We start from the raw sequence: 20,948 nt of genomic DNA on the forward strand, positions 1-20,948 counted from the left end.
ACATTTTGTCCATGGATTCAATATGTTGAAATGTCCCCAGGACATTTTGTCCATGAACCAAATGTCTTGAAATGTCTCTGAGACATTTTGTCTATGAATCAAATGTCTTGAAATGTCCATAAAGACATTTTGTCTACGGACAAATGTCCCGAAATGTCTTGAAATGTCTCTGGAACATTTTGTCTCTGAGTGTCCTCCAATGTCCTGAACCACTACCCCCCTTATACAAGGGGCACTACTCCACTTCTCCTCTTGGCGATGTAGAATTGTTTTACGAAAGGTAGACCACATGACACATCATAGGGAAAACTATTGTGTTAATGACGTCTCATAAGTTCGCGAGATGACCATTCTTTTAGATTGTTAATGATAATATCCGACTTGACACTTAAAGACCTCACAAGTTTGAAATGCATTTTTGGAAAAAGGGTGCCTAATATGTAATAAGGAGACACCACACTTCCTCTCTCACCCATATGCGTCATTGTTTTACGACACATTTGTTAGTTAACCGGTCAATATCAACCAGTGGCGTATCTAGAATTTACTTTGAGGGAGGTCTAAAAAATCCATATTAAAATTTTCAATCACAAAAATTTAAGCAAATAATAATATTTTATTCATAAAATTAATAATCACAAATAATTGATACCAAGAGATTCAAAAACTTAATATTTTAGACAGGTTTCGTACTTTAATAATATATACATTCATAATTGACCTCTACGAGTTTTCATTGCTTGGAAGTTCTTCATAATTATCTCATTAACAATCTCCATAGATATATCATTTTCAATGTATACAAGCATACTATCACTCAACCATTCATCACTCATCCGATTGCGCATTTGACTTTTAATAATGTTCATTGCTGAAAATGATCTCTCAATTGTAGCAGTTGCCACAGGTAACATCAATGCCAAAGTCAAAAGTAAAGACTAATTTATATACTTCATGCATTCCGGTCTCCACCATTTTTTTAGCAAGATCACTGATTCCATCTAGTCTTTCTAAAGCTAGAATATCCTAAAATCGGTTTGGAAAATTCGGCCAATTTTAGAAACCCTAAAAATTCAAATTAATCCACCTCAAAATAGGCCTATGAGAATTGAACCCGTGACCCTTACCTTCCCGATTCCGTGTTAATAACTTTTTTTTTTGTTGAAACTGTGTTAAGAACTTAAGATTCATGTTATGTCTGAATATGCACGAAATTTGCTATATCACGTTTCCTCTTTCCAAGAAAATAAAGAGAAAATGACTGAGCTTGGTCTCCAACCCGCATCACCTAGGATGCTACCACAACACTTTACCATTGAGCCAATCACAATTACTGTTATTCAGAGCAACCTATATCTATTTACACTATTACGAAATATATATATTTTTCTATTACATGTTGTACATTAAATCGTACAATTTGAGGGGGGTAGGGTGGGGCTATAGACCCCCTAAACCCTACATGGATCCGCCACTGATATCAACACATAAATGTGCGATAACTTTGCAAGATTTGTGTTCTCTTTTGGCTAGCATTGAGTTACTAATTTAGTTTACGGATATTCATAAAATTGTCAAGTTTCAAGCCAAAATATCAATAGATTCCACGATAAATTCAGCTGGAGTAAATACAATGGTACTCCCTTAGTCCCAAAAAGAATGACCTATTTTGAAAACCCAACTTTTTAAGGAAACATCATTAATTGGAGTTTGACTTTAAAAAATAACATGGTTTTTCGAATTGTAACCTCATTCACTTTTGTAATTTACAATGAAAAAGTTAAATTTACTTTTAAATAAAGTTGTCATTAAATTTAAAGTATGGGTATTGTTGGAAAGAGCGAAAAGTTATTTTCTTTATTTTTAGAAACATGACACTAAAATGGGACAACCCAAAATAGAAATTAGGTCATTCAATATGGGACGGAGGGAGTATATAATTTGGTATACTTACTTTTCTTTTGTTGAAATATGTAATTTGGTATACTTAAGATTAACAAACTTGTTCTTACTTGTCTAATATAATAGTACTTGCTAATTTGACTTTAGTTAACAAGAAGGTTTTCTCTCAATTAAAGAATTATTTACACAATAATATATAGTTAATTACGAGTATGTTCAATTAATTAATTACTAGTGGATAATACAAAGTGACAATATCCACAAAGCAACAGTATTTAATTGGTACCAAATTTATTGAAATTTTTGGGGACTCATAGGAAAGTCTTTTATGCATAAAGAATGTATATTATCGAGATGCATAACATATCAATTTCAGATCAGGAAAGTCTAGTTGAATTTTACCAGTTTTCAGTTGAGATTCGTTACGTACCAATTGCATTATTGTTTTAAAGTAACGATAAACTTACAATCAGATTGTATATTTTAAATTAAAGACATTTTAGTCTGATACTATTATTGTTTTATTATATTGTTCTTAAGATAAGAGATCAATTTTAATATTTCTGGCAAGTAAATATAAAACCCTACAATCCATGTGGTTTTTTAGCTTGGGAATTGGCAAATTTACTTAATCCCAATATATGCTAACAAGTAGAATTCTTATCATTTTCCATGTCTTCATCATCATAATATTTTGTCTTCACTATTTATTTTATGATTTTTGTTTGTTCTTTCTCAAATAAACCAATAACACCAATGGGTAGGTTTGGACCCGAGAATTAGAAGGTGGAGCTAGTAAATATCAAAGATGGATATTCATCGAATTCATATATCGAACATGGCTTTCATTTGTTTGATAGCAACCGTCTAACTCTAAATTCGTCTAATTATTCTAGACAAAAGTCAAGTTTTTTCGACAGAAACTCACGTCTAAGTAATATATGTGTACTTGGATCCAAAATCAACATCCCGACCCATTTCGTTATAGACCCACATTTATTTGAGTGAAAATAAATAAAGTGTTATAATTGAAAGAGACAGAGAGTACTTACTTGTCTAAGGTAGCAGATTCCTCAAATTCATGAACAATTTTTTCTTTTTTATAATTTAAGAATAAAAATAGACAAAATTGAGATCCATTAGAAACACAAAATCTGAAGAAATTATAGTAAAATTCATAATTGGAGATATTTGTTTGATATCATAGTTAGTGATTAATAAAAAAAAAATTAGGAATCAAACATGGTGAATCAGAGATACAATGTTTCTAGCACAAAATCCAGTAATCATAAGTCAAAATTATAACTAAAAAGTACACAACCAACTATATATCCGGACCATCCACTTTTTGGTGGACCAAAAAATCTGATATCAATCTTGCCTTACTGTTATGTTTTCTAAACTCGGAAAAATGGAGGTTTTTTTTGTGGGTGGCCAAGTTTCTCTAAGCTTCCTAATAGTTGCTCACTTTTCTTTTATATATCTACTTTTTATTATGTAGTTAGTTATCTTGGAGTAGTATAAACTAAACATAAAATTAAGCTAGCAAATTGCGTAGAAAAGGGTCAGTGAATCTACCTAGTGGGTCAAAAATTCTTGGTTGGGAGTGGTAAGAAATATAGTTTTCCATTCTGAAGGTCAAGGGTTCGAGACATGCTGAACAAATAAAAAAAAAAAATCTATCTATAAGAGCATCTCGGGACACTCTAAAAGTCTAGTTGTCAAGTGTCAAATAATAATTCTCTTTCCTAGTGTCAATATAGAGACACTCTTAATTTATTTGGTCTCCAATGGAGATCTCTAAAATCTCTTACTTAACACACATGTCACTTTTAAATTGAATATGAATAAGTAGTTGAAAAGAAAAGGTTTCTATTGGTTTAAATATTAAAGTGACACTTAGATATCTCAAGTAGACACTCTCATTTTAGAGTTTCTCTCTCTAGACACTCTATAATAAATGTGTCCACCTCATAATAGAGTGTCTAACAAAGTGTTCCATTAGAAGTGATTTTTTAACAAAAACTCCAAAAAGTCATGTGTGACACTCTAAGTGTTAGAGATTGAGTGTCTCATTGGAGATGCTCTAAGTATTAATGTATTATGTGTCATATGTCTGCATTAAACGCGAAATATACTACTAATAAATAGTAGCTTCAAGAGGAGTGGACAAGATTGAAGCACGAGTGTGCAAGAGAGAGATACATAGAGAGACAAACACACCGATTTTATAAATATCTTATCTCATCAAGTCTAATAATTCTATAGTTAAGTAGTTTGGTGGTCAATACTAACAAATATCATGCTCTCTCTCTAGATTTCTCTCACTACTTTTTTTCTCTCTCTATGTGTTGGTTATAGGTAATAGAAGAGGGGGGTATCTCTGGATTTCTGCAGTTGCTGGTCTCCAAATAGCCAAGTCTCCTGTGATGCACATGACAGAAATTGACAAATCCCTTGACATTCCAACTCCCCACTTTAGTTTAACTACCTAAACCCTCTCTCATAATCAAGTCATGATTAACTTGATTCATGCACATAAAACTCCCATATATTTAGATTTAATTAAGGTCAACATTTTTAACTTTTTATCAAATAGTCCCCTCATATATAGCATATTACAAATAAATCCACTTGACTATTCACATTCTCTCCAAGGACTAAAGATGCAAACTTTATACTTGATTCAATAAGGCCTCAAACGGAGTAGTTGTGTGCATCACTTCTTTTAGCCTATAGCTAAGTGGATTCTCACACATCATGTGTTCATGTCTCATTGAGCCTCTATTTCTTGTGTTTGACAAAGTTGTAGCCCTAGCCGAGCACAGACATCTCTTTCCGTCGATTTATATAGAAGCGAAATCAGGTGTTATGTTTTAAGTTTATCAATACAAAGTTGTTCTCCTTTTGTGAGAATAATCTCAAATGGGAAAAAGAAAATGTCACAACCGACAAATTAGGCGTGAATCAAAATCCAATGGTTCCATTCAAGCCAATTTCTATCTCTTGACGAAACATGATGTGGTACGATTCACGCCATGTTCATGCCTAATTTGGCGGTTGGCCTATCATGATCGAGGAAAAAAAGTACTTTAGTAACCAAAATTATTAGGTCTTCTCCACTTATTATCAGTTGATTTTGAGTTAGATGTTCACAAATTTAAAGTCTTTTTTCTTGTCGTCCACTTTCTCACGTTTGTCTCTTTTTTATTCTTTCCAAAAACCTCAATAAAGAAAATAACTCAAACAAAATCATAAATAACTCAGATGAAAATCCAACTGTCCCATGGAGAGTTAGAACGTATCTCGAAGATCCTAAAGGATACGCGTCCAATTTTCAGGTGACATACGTCTTCTGTAGACCGGAATCCAACCACCTGGCACGTAATCTTGCCTCCCAGGCTTTAGCCCCTGGGTGATAGACTTTTAGTTCTTTGGCCCCTGTAGTTCACTTTTACATATTGTTTTTTTTCTTGATGGACCAATATGTAACCTTTTGTTAGTAATGTTATATTTTGACTAAATAAAAACTCCCTAAATCACTCAGAAGTCCAACTAAAGTCTGACTAGCAAATGGGTTTACTTTCATATAAGCTAATATAAATTTTTGGTGTAGCATGATTTTTGGGTAAATTTGTAAGCGTACTAGCAACACATATCTCTTAATATTATTTACTATTAGGATCACAAATTTTGTTAAAGGTCATGGACTCATGGATGAGTAGGCCAAACTCAGGTAAGCCTAGTTGGGGTATGACATGAGGATAGTTGTGAGAATAGTCCCACATTGGACAATGGGATTCTAGTAACCAAGAATATAAGATCAAGGTCCTCTCCACTCATTGCCAATTGGTTTTGAGTTGGATGGCCACAAACTTAACATGGTATCAGAGTTAGGCCCACACGTGATAGGTAAAAAGCCACACGTGCTCCACGTCGCCCGAAGAAATACACGTGTTAGGGTCAAAGAACCCTACACGTGAGGGGGCGTGTGAGAATAGTCCCACATTGGACAATGGGATTCTAGTAACCAAGAATATAAGATCAAGGTCCTCTCCACTCATTGCCAATTGGTTTTGAGTTGGATGGCCACAAACTTAACAATAGTTGAGTTTATAGATTTTATCTGTCATGTTCTATATTTTTGGACAAAAATATGCAGTCATTAGGACTTTACTAAAACTTAATTAAAAGATGATTCCATTCATGAACCTCTCTTATCATGCCAGCAAATTTTTGTCTGTGTATATTAATCTATCTGCATGATTTCAACTTATCTTTTTCTCTCACTAGATCTATTAACAGACATTAATTGTATCCGGTTAGTGTTCCATCTTCTTAACTCTTATTCTCAAATTAGGAGACAAAAGGGCTTTCTATCAATGTACTATTAGTGTAATTTCTATTTTTTAAAAGTAGTCCCTAACATTAAAAATAGTGCAACTTGGTAACAGAAATAGGAAACATACGTTTTTCTCATTGTCTTTTCTACCCTTATTATATAATGGCACACATTTTCTTCAAATGATTATAATCTAATTAAGAGTTTTGTATCAGTTTTGCAACTACTTGCAAAAGGTTTGCACCAGCTTTACAACTGCTTGCAAGAGATTTGTTGAATCTTGCAACATCTTTACAATAAGGTTGCAAGAACATGCAAAAGGGTTGCAACAACTTGCAAAAAAGTTGGATAAATATGTTAGGTTTTCAACTAAACAAAATACGATTATTAGAATTAAAAAAAAACAAAGTATAACTTGTTTTTTTTAATTTAAAAATAAAATAAAATGGGTCTTCGGCCTAATTTCCATTATTTTATTTCATTGTCTTCCTCTACTTTTCCATTCCTCTAATACCACCCCTCACTGTGCTCAAAAACATAATTACTACTTAAAAGAAAAAATGTACAAAAGCATTTTCATTCTATTATGCCTAGGGTTATGTAGGAGACAAAAACTTGTTTTAGAATTTTGGAATGAAGGGTCCACCAATTCTTTGCAAATTTTCACATCACATTTGCACCATTATATTCTACTACCTTTGCTAATTTCTAATTAGCACCCACGGATTTGGTTAAAGAGAATACGAGTTAATTTTATAATGGATGTTCTTTATTCCATTATTAAATATACAATTATCTTTTAGCTAACAATGGTCGGAACTTGCACAATCAATTAGGTAGATTGAACGGTTACTTGTTAAAAGTAGAAGAATTTATGTCCTAACTTCTATTCTTCAGAAAATGATTTTAATAACACTCACCAAACAAAAATGGAGTAAAAGTTTATATGATACAAAATTGAGTAGAAACGAATGATTAAATATCAATTTTTTCTAATCGTAGTGATGAATACTTTATATTTTTTATTCAGAAAACATTAAAATCAATACAGTAAGTTACAACATTTACTTGTTACTAAAAATTAGACTAGTCCACTGCTCTTTGGCGCATTGGTTGACACTCCTCTTAAACCTAAAATTCCCGGATGAAATCTCGATAGAAACAGGTTATTATCAAGATTTATCTCATCTATGTAAGGCAATAAAAAATAAATGTAAGAATAGACATACTTTCGCCCATAAGATGGTAATAAGAGTCTCTGTATAACTTTAGGGTCCAAGATGTCTTAATGATACCATCTATGGTGCTAATTCGATTCACGATGTTTCATACGAAATTCATAATGTATTAATGTAATGTAAATGTAATGACTCGTAGAATCTAAGATAAAAGTAATAATAATTAGAATACAATAAATAATAATAATAATTAAAGTACAATAAATAAATAATAATAATAATAATATTATTATGATTGATATTTCCATCACGCAAAACCTTAAAAGTACCCTTGTACTTTCAACCATCTCTCTCTCTATCTCTATACATCCATCCCTCTCTTTCATAAAAAAACCATTCCTCTTCCAATTTAGTTATACACAATTTCATGATGTACCCAACACCTAAAACGCCTCCTTCTTCCAAGTATAAATCATCCCCATCACTCCCTCCTCCTCCTCCTCATAATCAACAACCCAACCGTCGTCTCACTAGTACTACTCCCCAACTCCACCCCCCTTTCTACCTCTCTCACGACCAACCCACCACCATGATCACCGTCGGTTCATCTGAACCCACCAGTACCACTCTCAACTTCCAACCCTACTACCATCATCAAATTCAAAACTCACACTACCACAACCAAAATGACGTCGACGAAGACGAAGAAGAAACAATAACCACTACAGAAGTAGTACTAGAAGAAGATGACGAAAAAGAATACATGTTTGAAAAGCCATTAACACCAAGTGACGTTGGTAAACTGAATCGACTCGTTATACCAAAACAATACGCCGAAAAATACTTCCCACTCAGTGGTGACTCAGGAGATAAAGGGTTATTACTGAGTTTCGAAGACGAGTCAGGAAAATTTTGGAGATTTCGTTATTCGTATTGGAATAGTAGTCAAAGTTATGTATTAACAAAAGGGTGGAGTCGTTTTGTTAAAGATAAACGTCTTGATGCTGGAGACGTTGTTTCTTTTGAGCGACGCCGGTATGATGTTCAAAGGTTGTTTATTAGGTGGAGGCGTCGCTCCGCCGTGGGGGTGGTGGAAGATAGTAGTAGTAGAGTTGTGAGTCAGAATGTGGTGGCTAGTAATAGTAGTAGTAGTAGTAGAGGTGGTGGGTGGAGTAGAGAGTTCTATTATGCGCATCCTTATCCTTCACATTATACTACTACTCATGGGCCACTTCCATACCAACCTGACTGTCTTCATGCAGGTATTGTTACAACATCATATATCAATCAATTAATACCCCTATCTTCTACTTCATCTCCATTTTTTTTATTTCAAAAATTTTAATTCTTGAATTATTAATTTCGAGTTACGAGTAGATATTTTGGAGAGTTTCAGTTTTACCTAAAAGATTAAGAAAATATATCGGATAAAAAGTCTTAACTATTAAGAAATTTTTTCTGGAAACTGACAGTTGATATTTATATACAGCACAACAACAATATGCGGGTTATACAGTAGAGCCAGTCGTTGAAAAACCAAAGAAGAAATCAGGGAACTCGAAGCGTCTGAGGTTATTTGGGGTGAATCTAGAATGTCAGTTGGACGACTAGCTAGACGGTTTGTATTTGTAGAGTCATCATGGTCGAACCTCTATGTTGATAATGGTTCGAACCACAATGTGGGCTAGAAATAATAACTAGCCAATTGTAAAAGAATTATTTGATTTTTGTCAGCATTATCAGTTTTATATTAATGGGAATATATAGTAAGGTTTTTATTTATTTTGTGGAGATGTTTATTTTGGATCAAATGGAGAGTATGGATTTTTAGGATAATGATGTGAGTGGGATTTTTGAAAGTTTATGAAACGTCACAGTTTGAGTAATTAAGATCAAACTTGGTGATGTGAGGGATGAACAGCCCACTATATTTGAACACATAATTAAAACAATGTATGATGCCAGGAGAGCTTTAGTTTTTTACTAACTGCCAAAGTTGGTTGTTCTTGTGGCTTAGTAATGACAAATTAATGGTTTCAATCAACAACACCCTAGAAAACAAGAGAGAGAGAGAGAGAGAGATTTATTTCATCCGCCCCAACTTGGGCTGATAGAATTTCAATCGACTGTGGGACTACATGATTTAGAAAGAGAAATAAAAGGCCGGCCCTGGGCTGGGGAACCTACCCCTTTAGGTGGATATGCAAGATTTAGAAAGAAAAATAAGTTCTATATCTAAATTCTGTCTGTTCACCTAAGAATTCTGACCTAGAGGGTCGTACATAGTATAATTTTTGTATCTCAATATCTCATAGTGCGGAATGTGTAAGTATAAAGTTATGTAATTTAACAAAATTAAGATGTGATAGTTCAAATATGAGGATATCAATTCCTCTACAAATTTGAGTCAAGTGAGGAGATGTTGGAAAAAACAAGAAGAAAAGGGATGTAAGATTTAAAAAGGAAAAGGTAAAAATGTAGTACAAGATAGTAATGAGAGAAGAGACATTAGAGGAGGAGGAGGAGATGGGGAGTCAGGGGATGGACAATGTGAGGCAGGAGAGGGGTGGGCCATAAAGGCATGATGATGTCATGAAACTACATGTATAGAAGTTTTATTGTATGATTGCATCAAAGGATCTCATGTTTACTGTTGTGATTCTCCAGCCAGGGCAGGGGTCATCTCTCTCTCTCTCTCTCTCTCTCTCTCTCTCTCTCTCTCTCTCTCTCTCTCTCTCTCTCTTTTTCATAATGGTTGTGGTATTGAGTAGTGGATGGAAGAATGGCCGAAAGATTTGACAAAAACCAGCTTCCTGTTCAACCCCACCACCACCACCACCACCACTTCAGAGTGAAAAATAAAGAGAGAGAGAGAGAGAGAGAAGCTAACTTCTTTTACTTTTCCAGCTCTAAAATTTGTAGATGAGATTGAATGATGGATGTGATAGTCTTTCTTTTTTTTCTTTCTTCTTTTTCATTCTCCCACAAAATTTGACATTAGCAACATCTGCACTCAGTGAGACAATGATGATAGGGTAAAAAAAAATGATAGAAGACATCCAATCCACCAACCTGTAGAGAAAAATAAGTATATATTAATACCAACTGAAAATTGAAACTCTAATCGTGATTATGTTTCCTGCCCTCAATAATGGGGATTAGTTTACTGAGGTTTTAAGAGCTTCACTAGTATTGTAAGCATGAAATAAAATTATTAACAGCTGCTTTCGCCCGTGCATTTATAATAATACAGACTAAATCAGTTCCATGACATAATTTCTAGAGATTGATTTCGCCTTGTTAGTATGGATCCCATCCACTCGTGTGGTGAGACTTGAGTGCCTAGACTGTTTCGACAAACGAAAGGAAACCGAATAAGGTAACCATTTTAATGTGTTGAGTTACGCTGCTACGAAACAAAACAGCATTTCCCACTATGGATGAAGCGTAGTTCGCTTTGTCATATTCTTCTCTCCTAATCTATGGAGTAGCAGCCCTTGACCCTGACCCTAATCACGTATCAATATTGCTTGAAAGTTTTCGGTGCGAAAAAAAGGAAGCTATGGAAATGTAGTAAGATTGATCTAGATAATCCAATTGATCACCATAAGTACTTCAATTAGAAGTTCAGGCAAATAAAACATCAAGTATGATATGCATTTAGTAGATAAAATTGAATTACCATTAATGCACCACCGAATAAACTAATGGGGTTTCAAAAAAAATAAGGTTGATATTCCATGTTTATCGTAATTAGTTTGCATATCAAGTAGCTAGCAGTGACGATCTGGACTAAGTTAGAAAAGACCTATTTGAGTGTGATTGAGAAAATGTCTTCGGTGCCATAAACTAGCAATTTGCAGAGATAGACCTAAAACTAACTTGCGGTCCATTTAAGCATTACGTGTGGTTTGGTGGGTTAAAGGTCACCGGGTTGAATCCCATAATTGGAAGCGTTTGGGGTAATTTTCAACAAGCGACTAAGTATTATTACTGCTTCGTGGGGGTTGGGTCAAGTTATGTGGTAAACTGGCTTGAGGGAGAGACTACATCTAGACGTTCCTTCAACCTTTTTGCTTGTAAAATGATTTGAAAAATACCAATTTAGTTCGTCTGACTCTCTAACTGTTACTTCAAATCTCATGAATTGACACCCATCTTAGAATATACCAAAGAACAGGGATAGAGAACAGCAGGAGAGCTAGGCAGTACAGGAAATCAGGCATATCACTAACAAGTTGCAAACAAATTGATGGTGGTGGTGGACATAGTAAATTAATAACTTATCTGAACAGTCATCTAACTTATCATGCAATAAGAAAAAAATCTGGAGACAAAAAGGTGAGAGAGATGATACCCGTTGACCTCTTCAGTAATGGATCCAATCTTTGAGTGCTTTAAATTGGTGGATCCCAAAATCTGTACAGTTGCCATTGGCCAAAGTTAGTGGCCAATCGCGACTAAGCTGTGAAAATGATTCAATCAGGATTCAGGCCTAACATACTGTGTAAAGTGGCAAAGGCATTTGCGATATTCTCTTCCAACTTTTTTGCTTTTCCATATAAGTAGGCTTTGCTTTTTCGGTAATGGCCACACTTAAGTTTTAACCCTCTTCTACCTGTAATCAGAAAGAGAGAAAAGGAACAGAAATTCCTTTCCTTTAGTGGCTGTCTAATCTCCAGTAGCAAAAAACAGGAAAACCAAACAAAAACAGTAAGGAGCAGAAGAAAGACAAACCTTTTTTATAAGATAACTTACCAGTGGCATTCGCAATGAAAATTTCAGAGTTAGCTTCTCAAACACCCGAAGAGCCTGTCTCACATTCGGAAGCCGAGGTCCCATCTGCATATGTAGGTAAAGATAGGACTTATCCGTAACAGAAACAAATCCACACAACATGGCAGAGTCCCATCTCTTATCCTATACAGATACTGGTTATCATCATGGGAAGCAAAATCCTTTATCAACAGTCTGTCACGGAACCAGGTTGTTCTAGCAGCGGAGTATGGAGACGGGTGACCCACAATTACGAATCTTTAGAAAAAAAAACAGAAAATAGTAGAAATAATAAAGAATCACGTATCACCAAAAGCCACCGCATGAACATGATCCATCACTAAAATGGTGAAACCTATTGGTATCCCTCACAATGATCTGCCTCCCTGAGATTCTTGATACAATCTTAATAAAAGAGTGGCAGTCCCGGCAGATCCTGAGGTTTTTCTTTATCCTAATAGGTGCACCAAGAGGTAACGTTATGAGTCCAAAAGCAAGAGCAAGCTTCTCGCTGTGGTGCTTCAAGAGTTCTTCCTTCCGATCCTCCTCCACATCATGAAGATCATTTTCAGTCTCAATCTTGTAATTCAATTTCTTCACCTCCTCAGCTAAAGTATCTAATTTTTCGTAAATCTCCACGATTCTTGGATGGTTTCCATCTCCAACAACAAATATATGAACTCGGTTCTTAACTTCAATCCAACTCTTCCCCGTTTCCTTCTTTACCCCACTATCCTTCAGAAGTTTCCTTGATCCTGCAACTTTCTCCCACCTTTTGTTTGCTGCATAGATGTTTGATAGCAAGACATGATTCCCCGCATTGCCAGGTTCGATCTCAAACAATTGTTTTGCAGCGATCTCGCCCAACTCAAGGTTCCCATGGATCCTGCAAGAACCCAACAATGAACCCCACATGGAAGCAGTTGCATCAAATGGCATACTCTCAATCAAGAAGCGAGCTTCATCAATCCTCCCAGCTCGACCTAAAAGATCAACCATGCAAGCATAGTGATGAACATTGGGGCTCACTTCACAATCTCGCGTCATTAGATCAAAATATCTTTTCCCTGTTTCAACCAAACCCATATGACTACACACAGATAAAATAGAAACATAAGTTATTTCATTAGGATTTATAGCCATCTGCTGCATTTTCTCAAATAAAATCATGACCTCCATGGACCGAGCATGTCTAGAGAACCCTGATAACATTGCATTCCATAGGACAACATTCTTTCCTTCAACAGCTGAAAATGCACTATAAGCTTCCTCGATGCTTCCACATTTTGCATACATGTCTACGAGAGAGGCCGCAACAAAAACATTCACACCAAAACCAGTTCTTATTAACACCACATGAACCTGGTTCCCTTCAATCAGAGCCGCCAGACTTGAACATGCGCTGAGAGCGGCTGAAATCGTATACTGGGTCTGTTCCAAACCCAACGTTTGAGTTTTATGAAATAATGATAGAGCTTCCTCGTGAAGATTGTTTTGTACACATCCCGAGACCATTGAACTCCACGTTACATCACTTTTTTCAGGCATGCTATCAAACAACCGATAGGCATCATTGATCAGATTGCACTTAGAATAAACATCAAGCAGTGCAGTACCTACAAATACGTTAGAATCAATTGCAGTCTTGAAAGCAAATGCATGTAACTGCTTGCTTTCACAGGCTGCTGATTTTGACGCACAAGCACAGAGAATACTTGAAAGAGTGAATTCACTTGGTGGCGTTCCTTCTCTTAGCATCTCCATAAAAAGCTTCAAGGCTTCTTCTTCCTGTCCATGTTGAGTATATGCACCAATAATTGTGTTCCATGAAACTATACTACGTTGAGGCATTCTCTCAAAGACTAAGCACGCGGAGTTGACAAGCCCACACTTCGAGTACATATTGATAAGGATGTTTGACACCCGAGTTTCGGAGTGCATACCAGCCTCAATCACTCGTCCATGGATAACCTTCCCTTCTCTAACTGCCTTGTTCTTTGCACATCTTTGCAACAAATACTGTAAATCTAATATCTCAGTATAATGCCTATTTACCATTGGAACTCTTCCCGAGTACATTGCCTCAGATTCACCAATAGCAATAGACGTCAAGCCTTTGCAATGGAACCCAAAAGTAGCAGAGAGAATCTTATATTTCCTAATTGAAGTTGTCATTATTTGATCGATAAGAAGGTTAGATAAAAAACTGCCAATGTAAAATCACAAAGCTTTTGAAGTTATCAATATTGCCCTTGAAGTCTCATACCTCTCCATTCTTGACTTCTTTTGGAACAAATTCCTAAGTTGTCGTATCATGGTATAGGCATCCATTTCGATGAACCTATCTTGAAGATTAGGTTCCATGGTTGCCAACATGAGGCATGTTATGGGTTCGGACCTTTTCCGAATATTTCTTTCTTGCTCCTTTTCTTGATCAGTCGAATCTTCACTGAGTATCGGAATAGGTGTGTCTAAGACGTTTGCCTTATGTTCGGATCTTAGGATCCTTTTAGTAATAGTTAACTTGATTTATGGAGGGTATCTTCTGGCAGTTAAGATTTGTCCCTTCCCAACAATGAGTTGTTGTATACCTACTTGATACCCTTGGGTGAAGCTCTTTTAGAGAATCCCTACAAGAAGAAGATGCTCTTGTCACGTACACCGCTGAAAAGCAAGCCTTAGAGTCTCCATTCTCCTGTTGGCAGCAACCGCTGCTATCAGTCACATAAAATATAGCCAAAATAACATTTTTAGGCCAAAACTAAAATACATTACAAGCAAGGCTTAAAGAACTATCTGAAAACCAATAGAACCTTCATTACGTAAGAAAAGTGTTTCATTAGTTCGATAACTTTTTAAAGATATGGGAGAAGTGACCACTGCTGTTCGCAAATAATACAAATTACATTTAAAACTACTTACAGTACTAATTTTGAGGAACCTTAGCGTAATACGCGACTAAACCCCTCTCAAGTAATATGGATTCAATTAGTTTCTTATTTGAAAAAAACAAGAAAGGGAGAGGTGTGGCAGTTTCTGTTATGATGTAGAGGCTTTCACTAAAAAATTTATGGAAGAAACTAAGGCAACAAAGAACAAAGGAAAGAGGGTTAAAGTGCCAAAACCAAAGTTGCCGATGCCAGAATCGTCCAAAATTCGGAGTGTTGATGTCAAACAGAGTTTTGATCAAGATTCCTAGCTTACGCCACTGACCGACAACTTTTAGGAGAAAATTCCATCGTTTAGGCCCTCGAAACGGCATTTTTATAATTATTTCAATTTTATCGCCACTTTTAAGTTTTTCTGAGATTCTGCAATTATGTTTCTTTAAAAGTTCTTTAATTAGAAGTTGTTTAGGATTAGGCAACCCTAATCCTATATAAAAGAGTTCCTCTACAAGTTTTAGGCATTCAATTAAGCTAACAAATACATCGGTTTCTCTATCTTTGATAGTTATCAGTATTTTAGAGTTTTAGCCGATGTTCTAAAACTTTACCAAGTTCTTGGCTGTGTCATGTTAATGCCCCAGTAGAATATAGACTACATTTGGTCGGTAAGTTACGTTCAAATGTCAATGAGTGACTATAAGTCTAAAAGTAACACCCTAGATGGTAGTATAGTACATTCGTACCATGTACTGGCTGAGAAAAGACAAGTTCCGAGTTGAAAGATTGGTTTCGTTTACAGCCCTTCAGAAATAAAAGGCCAGACAAGCAACATTAAGTAAAGAATAAAATTAAAGCGCACCAACATCCTCCAGCAGAGATGGTTCATTATCTTTGGTTGTGTTTTATGCTCTATCAAATTTATCTTTGCTCTGTTCATACTTCTTGCAGTCGTTTGGCTGAAGATGAGGTCCAAAATCCCTTACCCAGCTTGTCGCGTAAAGTGTAGATGCTTCCTTCACTACCTCTAAAACAAAGAATATACTTAAAATTTAAACACCAGAATCGACAAAATCCAACATAGCCTAACTAATGCCACATGCCCAAAACCAATAGTATAATTGATAAAGGCGTTTTAACTTTTATTGTCCAAAATATTGACCAATTCTACAAGAGGGTCCAAATAAATCTTATGACTGCTTAAATTTTCAGTGGTGCAAGTCTTGTGGCAGATCAAACAATATTAACTACCTGTATATAATGGTCGTAGGGTTATGATTCCCGACAAGCCTTCAACACAAGCAGAAAATAGTTATAGCGTTCCTTCAACGTTAATTTATCTATGCTTTTTATGTAAAGAGACTCTAGAGAAGACGAAGGAAGGTCATTTCCTTTAGGTCATATGGAACATAATCATATACTTTCCAGCAGACTACCTCCTATACCATTTTTCTCTCTGACCATCCTAGTCCTGGATAGAACCTTCGAAACAAGAAAGTGATTGTATGGGTAGACTAACCAGCTCTACTAGAAATCCTAAAATAAGAACGTAAACACAGTTATGGGTAGAAAATGACAAAATGGGTATCATGGTTTCCGAAAACAAACAAAAAAATAAAAAAAAAAATGAAGAATTTCAAACATTAGCAATGCATATATTTAATTTTACTTTTTTGAAAAGGTAAACAAAATGGGACTCCCCATAGATTGAAAGAGGCTACAACGTACAACTTGTGGAATTTTTGTTCCTTATTTGAAGAGTCGTATACAGAATGAGAAACCTAATTCATAAGAGACAATGCTGTATTTATTTATTTTTTTCCCAAGTACATGAAGTGTTAAAGGGGAGGAACATAAATCATATAAAGAATAAGAAACCCAATCTCTTCTATGGTCACTCGTGATCTAGTTAAAATTAATTGACGTAAAAAAAAAAGGCGGTGTCATTCATTAAGCAAGTGATGTTCAAGTTAACACTATTATAATCTAAATACAAAATTTTGACAAGTCTAAAAATAAGGTTACTGAAAATTGGAATGTTAAATATTAGGAACTCTAACAAGACATTGTAATGAAAACTCCATAGAAAAACATGTTACTAGGATTTGTCAAATGGTTTTAACTTTTGCTTTCTTTGAAACATTTTATCAAACAGGGATGGAGCATATTTGAATACCCAAAATTCATTCTTTATACCGACTTCCCTCAAAGGGAAAAGGGAAGACATTCTGAAAACAACCAACTAAATACAAATTACTAAATCTGAATAACTCACCTCTTTCAAACTGGAAAAATGTTTGAATCGGCCAAGAACAACTGAACAAGACGGAAAAAATGTCGGCTCCCAAAATATAGATCAATCGAATGAACTTTGCTGCTGTAATTGGGCACTCCGAGAGATGTCAAATACTAGTAATATTCAGTAATTTATAAGCACCACCAAAATCTTCCAAGGCTAAATCCCCGGCTCGATAGTGAATAGAAATGCTATAGGCGCGCCTCTAAGAATACTACCACACCTCTATCCCAGATATTTTGTTTGAAATGTCATGGTACTTTAAGGGATAGGGATATGACTCACAATTGTATATTTCAACACCTCTAACACTTGTGTTTTTATTCTAAACTGTGTCAAAAAGTTTTTTGGTGCCCATATCTTCTATCATTAGGTCGGAATATTTATATTTGAGATTCTTCATTTTTTCTGTCGTTTGTTATTTTTAGATTTATTTTCTTCTTAATCTGATTTATATGATTATCAATCTAAACCATCTATTCAATCAAGACAGACAAAAATAAATAATTTGAAATCTAACGGGTAAAAGAGAAAACACTACCTAAGTCTAATTTCTCTCTCTAACCTTAAATAAATTCTTATAGAATATTCCAAGTGCACTTCATGCAAAGTACAACTTGGACACTCTCCCATGGGTAATAATCATATAATCAAAAGAAGAAAGTACCAAACTTTTTATTCTTTTGTTTTATGACTTTTTAATCTTTTAATCACTTTCCCCCAATGACAGTCCTCCATAGATGAAGAGATAATTGAGTTGAGTGAGAAAATAGTTGCTATAAAAGAAGTGTAAAATAGTGGAGTTCTTTTGTATGAATCATAGAAAATAAGCCAATATATTTCCCTTGCAGTGCTAATTTTAAAATTAAGTTAATTAAGAGTTGTATTTTTATATGAATTATTTATTTGGTGGTTTAATTAGTTAATGAAATTGTGGTCATCCTAGAGACCTTTGTGTGGGTATGTCTCTCTTTAGATTTTCTCTAGTGTCTTTTTGTCCTGCACCACAATTATGGGGGTCTCATGAACAAATTTTAGAACAATTTTGTTAGATTTTTCACGAACAAATTTAATTATACGTAAGTTAAGAATTCAGTTTAATACCAGTATGCGCTAAATTATTTTACTTTATTTTTCCAAGAAATTGATTATGTAATATAAGAATCCTAGTTTATAACTTTATATTGTTAATGATGTAAATGTGGGTAGAGCAAAGTAGTTGATATTTTACCCAAATTGAATCTTAAGCGGAATTTTAAAATGTCACATGAAACATAAAACAATTTTTATATAATATAAGTGATTGTCGACTCATGATACCTACTTTAAAACTTAAATAAGAAAAGTGTGCAAAATTAAGTTGTTTTTTTAGCTACGTAAATTCAACTACCAACTACCAGTTTTTTTTTCCCTTCATAAAAAAAAACTACCAGTTTTTTTCAATAATATACATATTTGTTGCTACTACAAATTAAATTATGGGGGCCTCTATAGGCGCCTCCCCAAATTGCTATTGGGGCCTCTCAAAAGGTGTTGACCGTCCGACCACTTTAGGCGCCTCCCACTCGGACTGATTAGTCCGAGGCCCAAAGTATGGTCTCGAAATGGCCCAGCCCGAGATCATTCGGACTACCCAGTCCGATTTGTCTCGGACTGGGCTAGTTCGGGCCTTTGCTTTGACCCACGGACTGGAACAGTCCGGAAGCTATGACTAGCCATTCCGTGAATCTTAAAGCTTGAAGGCATGAAGTACTGGGCGTTCATGGGGGAAGTCTGTGTCATTAAATTTTTAGTGGAGTACCAATTCTCCTTGGTAAAGGTAGCAACAACAATCTAATACTACTAATTTCATTGATTTGTCTCTTTAAGCTTTCTTGTTAGATAGATCACTAGAAAGAAGAATTTAGTTTATTCTCTCTCTCTCTCTAAAACTCTCTTTCTCTCTAGTCAGTAATCGTTCTTCCATGGTCGTGATTTTGTTAGTGTGTGAACAAACCCAAGAAGCACTTGTAAAAATTATCAAAGCATCAATTTTTTCCATAGCTGGTTCTAGGGTTTTAGGATTTGAAATATCACCAATTAATAACAAAGGATGGATCAATTGCTTATTCTGATCTAACCAAACCACTAACCTCAAATTTGATTAATATTGCTTTCAAGAACAGTAAGCATTTTAGATGAATCTCCCATTTCTTGAAGTAGAGAGAGAAAGAAAATATGAAAGAAGAAAGAAGAAGAAGCACTGTTGGAGTGGGAGGAGCCTTTTGGCACGGCAAGGGAGGCGCCAACAGAGGGAGGCCCCTACAGCTATTCGGGAGGTGCCTATAGAGGCGCCTATTATTTCCCAAAAGGAGTGGATGCCCTTATTGAGTTCTTGTTTTTTCAAGCATAAGCTAACCGCCACTTTTCTTATATTCCAATTTTTCCTTCAAAAAGTCATATAATTATAATTGATTTTTTTATTTTATTAAACCATAATTCCATTCATAAGTGATAACAATCACAAGATTACATTGTAGATAATAGTTATTCTTCTGAATGAGAGTTACATAAGTAAAGTTACACATCTTTCGAATGTAAAGTGCCTCATGAAGGGAAAAGAATTCACAGGACACAGACTAAAAAAAAGACCCTAAAGGTCGAAAAAAAAAAGATTCTTACGATCGAGAATGAAAATGCCCTAAAGGTCACAAATTAAAGATCCTATAAGATCATCGATAATAAAATAATACTAATAAGATGAAGTTGTATGATGATACTAGAATTGATACCAATCTGATGATAGATTACTTTGTCAAATCCCGTCGTGTGATTTATTCTTCTAACCCAGATCTTCGTAGTTGTTCATGTACGAACCAGATCCGCAAATCCATCTTCTCTTCGTAGGTCGACTTTGAAACCTTTAATTTGATTTGATTGGTGTCTCTCATGATCATCTTCACCGATGGAATGAAACCCATCCATCTCTCTCTCAGAGAAATACTAACTTCAAACTTAAATCTAAGACATTGAAAACTTAAAAAGAACTTCATCCCATTCAAAACTGAAGGGGACTACTGCGAAGGAAGGGTTCCTTCACCGGAAAATTAAATAACTAAAAACTAAGATCTCTCTCTAGAAAATGGTTACTGGAGTTCCTCTCTCTCTCTAGAAAAGATTATAATTGATTATTGTTTAAGAGACATTGGATTTTGAATGATAAAAACATGTATATTTGTGGATAATAAAGACCATTGACGATTAAATTTCCATGTAATTCCTATTTTATGTCCTTAATAATTGTTTAAACAAATAACATACTCAATTTTAATATATTTTTTAATAACTAATCTTAAAGATTCTATTATTAAAAAAGAGCTATATTGTGGAGCAACTCCAATTTCAAACTGCTAGGGTTGTGTCAACAGTTGGTAGCCCAAGTGGTTCAAAGGTGTTGACATAAAGTTGTTGACATAAAGTTGTTGTGCTTTAGGCCATTGTCTTTTTTAGTTTATAAACCCAGTGTTGTACAATCAGGATTTTTGGTTTTTAATGTTAATATAAAATCTTCCTACCAAAGCATCATACTA

General features: G+C 34.9%; 2 protein-coding genes across 9 annotated transcripts; one reads left to right on the plus strand and one right to left on the minus strand.

The window, feature by feature from the left end:
- The first annotated feature begins 7,705 nt into the window (after positions 1-7,705).
- Positions 7,706-9,204, plus strand: LOC147546073 (B3 domain-containing protein At2g36080-like). Its single transcript, XM_086635188.1, has 2 exons — positions 7,706-8,684; positions 8,912-9,204. The coding sequence occupies exons 1-2, from the start codon at positions 7,850-7,852 to the stop codon at positions 9,031-9,033; spliced, it is 957 nt and encodes a 318-aa protein (XP_086491314.1). The 5' UTR covers positions 7,706-7,849; the 3' UTR covers positions 9,034-9,204.
- Positions 9,205-9,748: 544 nt separating this feature from the next.
- Positions 9,749-17,674, minus strand: LOC147546074 (Pentatricopeptide repeat (PPR) superfamily protein). 8 transcript variants are annotated; one of them, XM_086635193.1, is made up of 6 exons: positions 17,359-17,507; positions 15,946-16,110; positions 12,181-14,909; positions 11,927-12,040; positions 11,780-11,841; positions 9,749-10,494 (listed from the first exon to the last, which is right to left on the minus strand). In XM_086635193.1, exon 3 carries the CDS (start codon positions 14,371-14,373, stop codon positions 12,505-12,507), a length of 1,869 nt encoding a protein of 622 aa, XP_086491319.1. In that variant the 5' UTR covers positions 14,374-14,909; positions 15,946-16,110; positions 17,359-17,507; the 3' UTR covers positions 9,749-10,494; positions 11,780-11,841; positions 11,927-12,040; positions 12,181-12,504. The 8 variants fall into 8 exon arrangements, with proteins under 8 accessions (XP_086491319.1, XP_086491318.1, XP_086491323.1 ...); XM_086635192.1 differs by having other exon boundaries at positions 12,181-14,893; positions 15,946-16,108; positions 17,359-17,477; XM_086635197.1 differs by having other exon boundaries at positions 12,181-14,912; positions 15,946-16,108; positions 17,359-17,397.
- Positions 17,675-20,948: the final 3,274 nt, after the last annotated feature.

The sequence above is a fragment of the Eschscholzia californica genome, unplaced genomic scaffold, assembly GCF_041429995.1.
Source record: "Eschscholzia californica isolate CP2 unplaced genomic scaffold, dmEscCali1.0.p SCAF_4, whole genome shotgun sequence".
NCBI classification, from domain to species: Eukaryota; Viridiplantae; Streptophyta; class Magnoliopsida; order Ranunculales; family Papaveraceae; genus Eschscholzia; species Eschscholzia californica.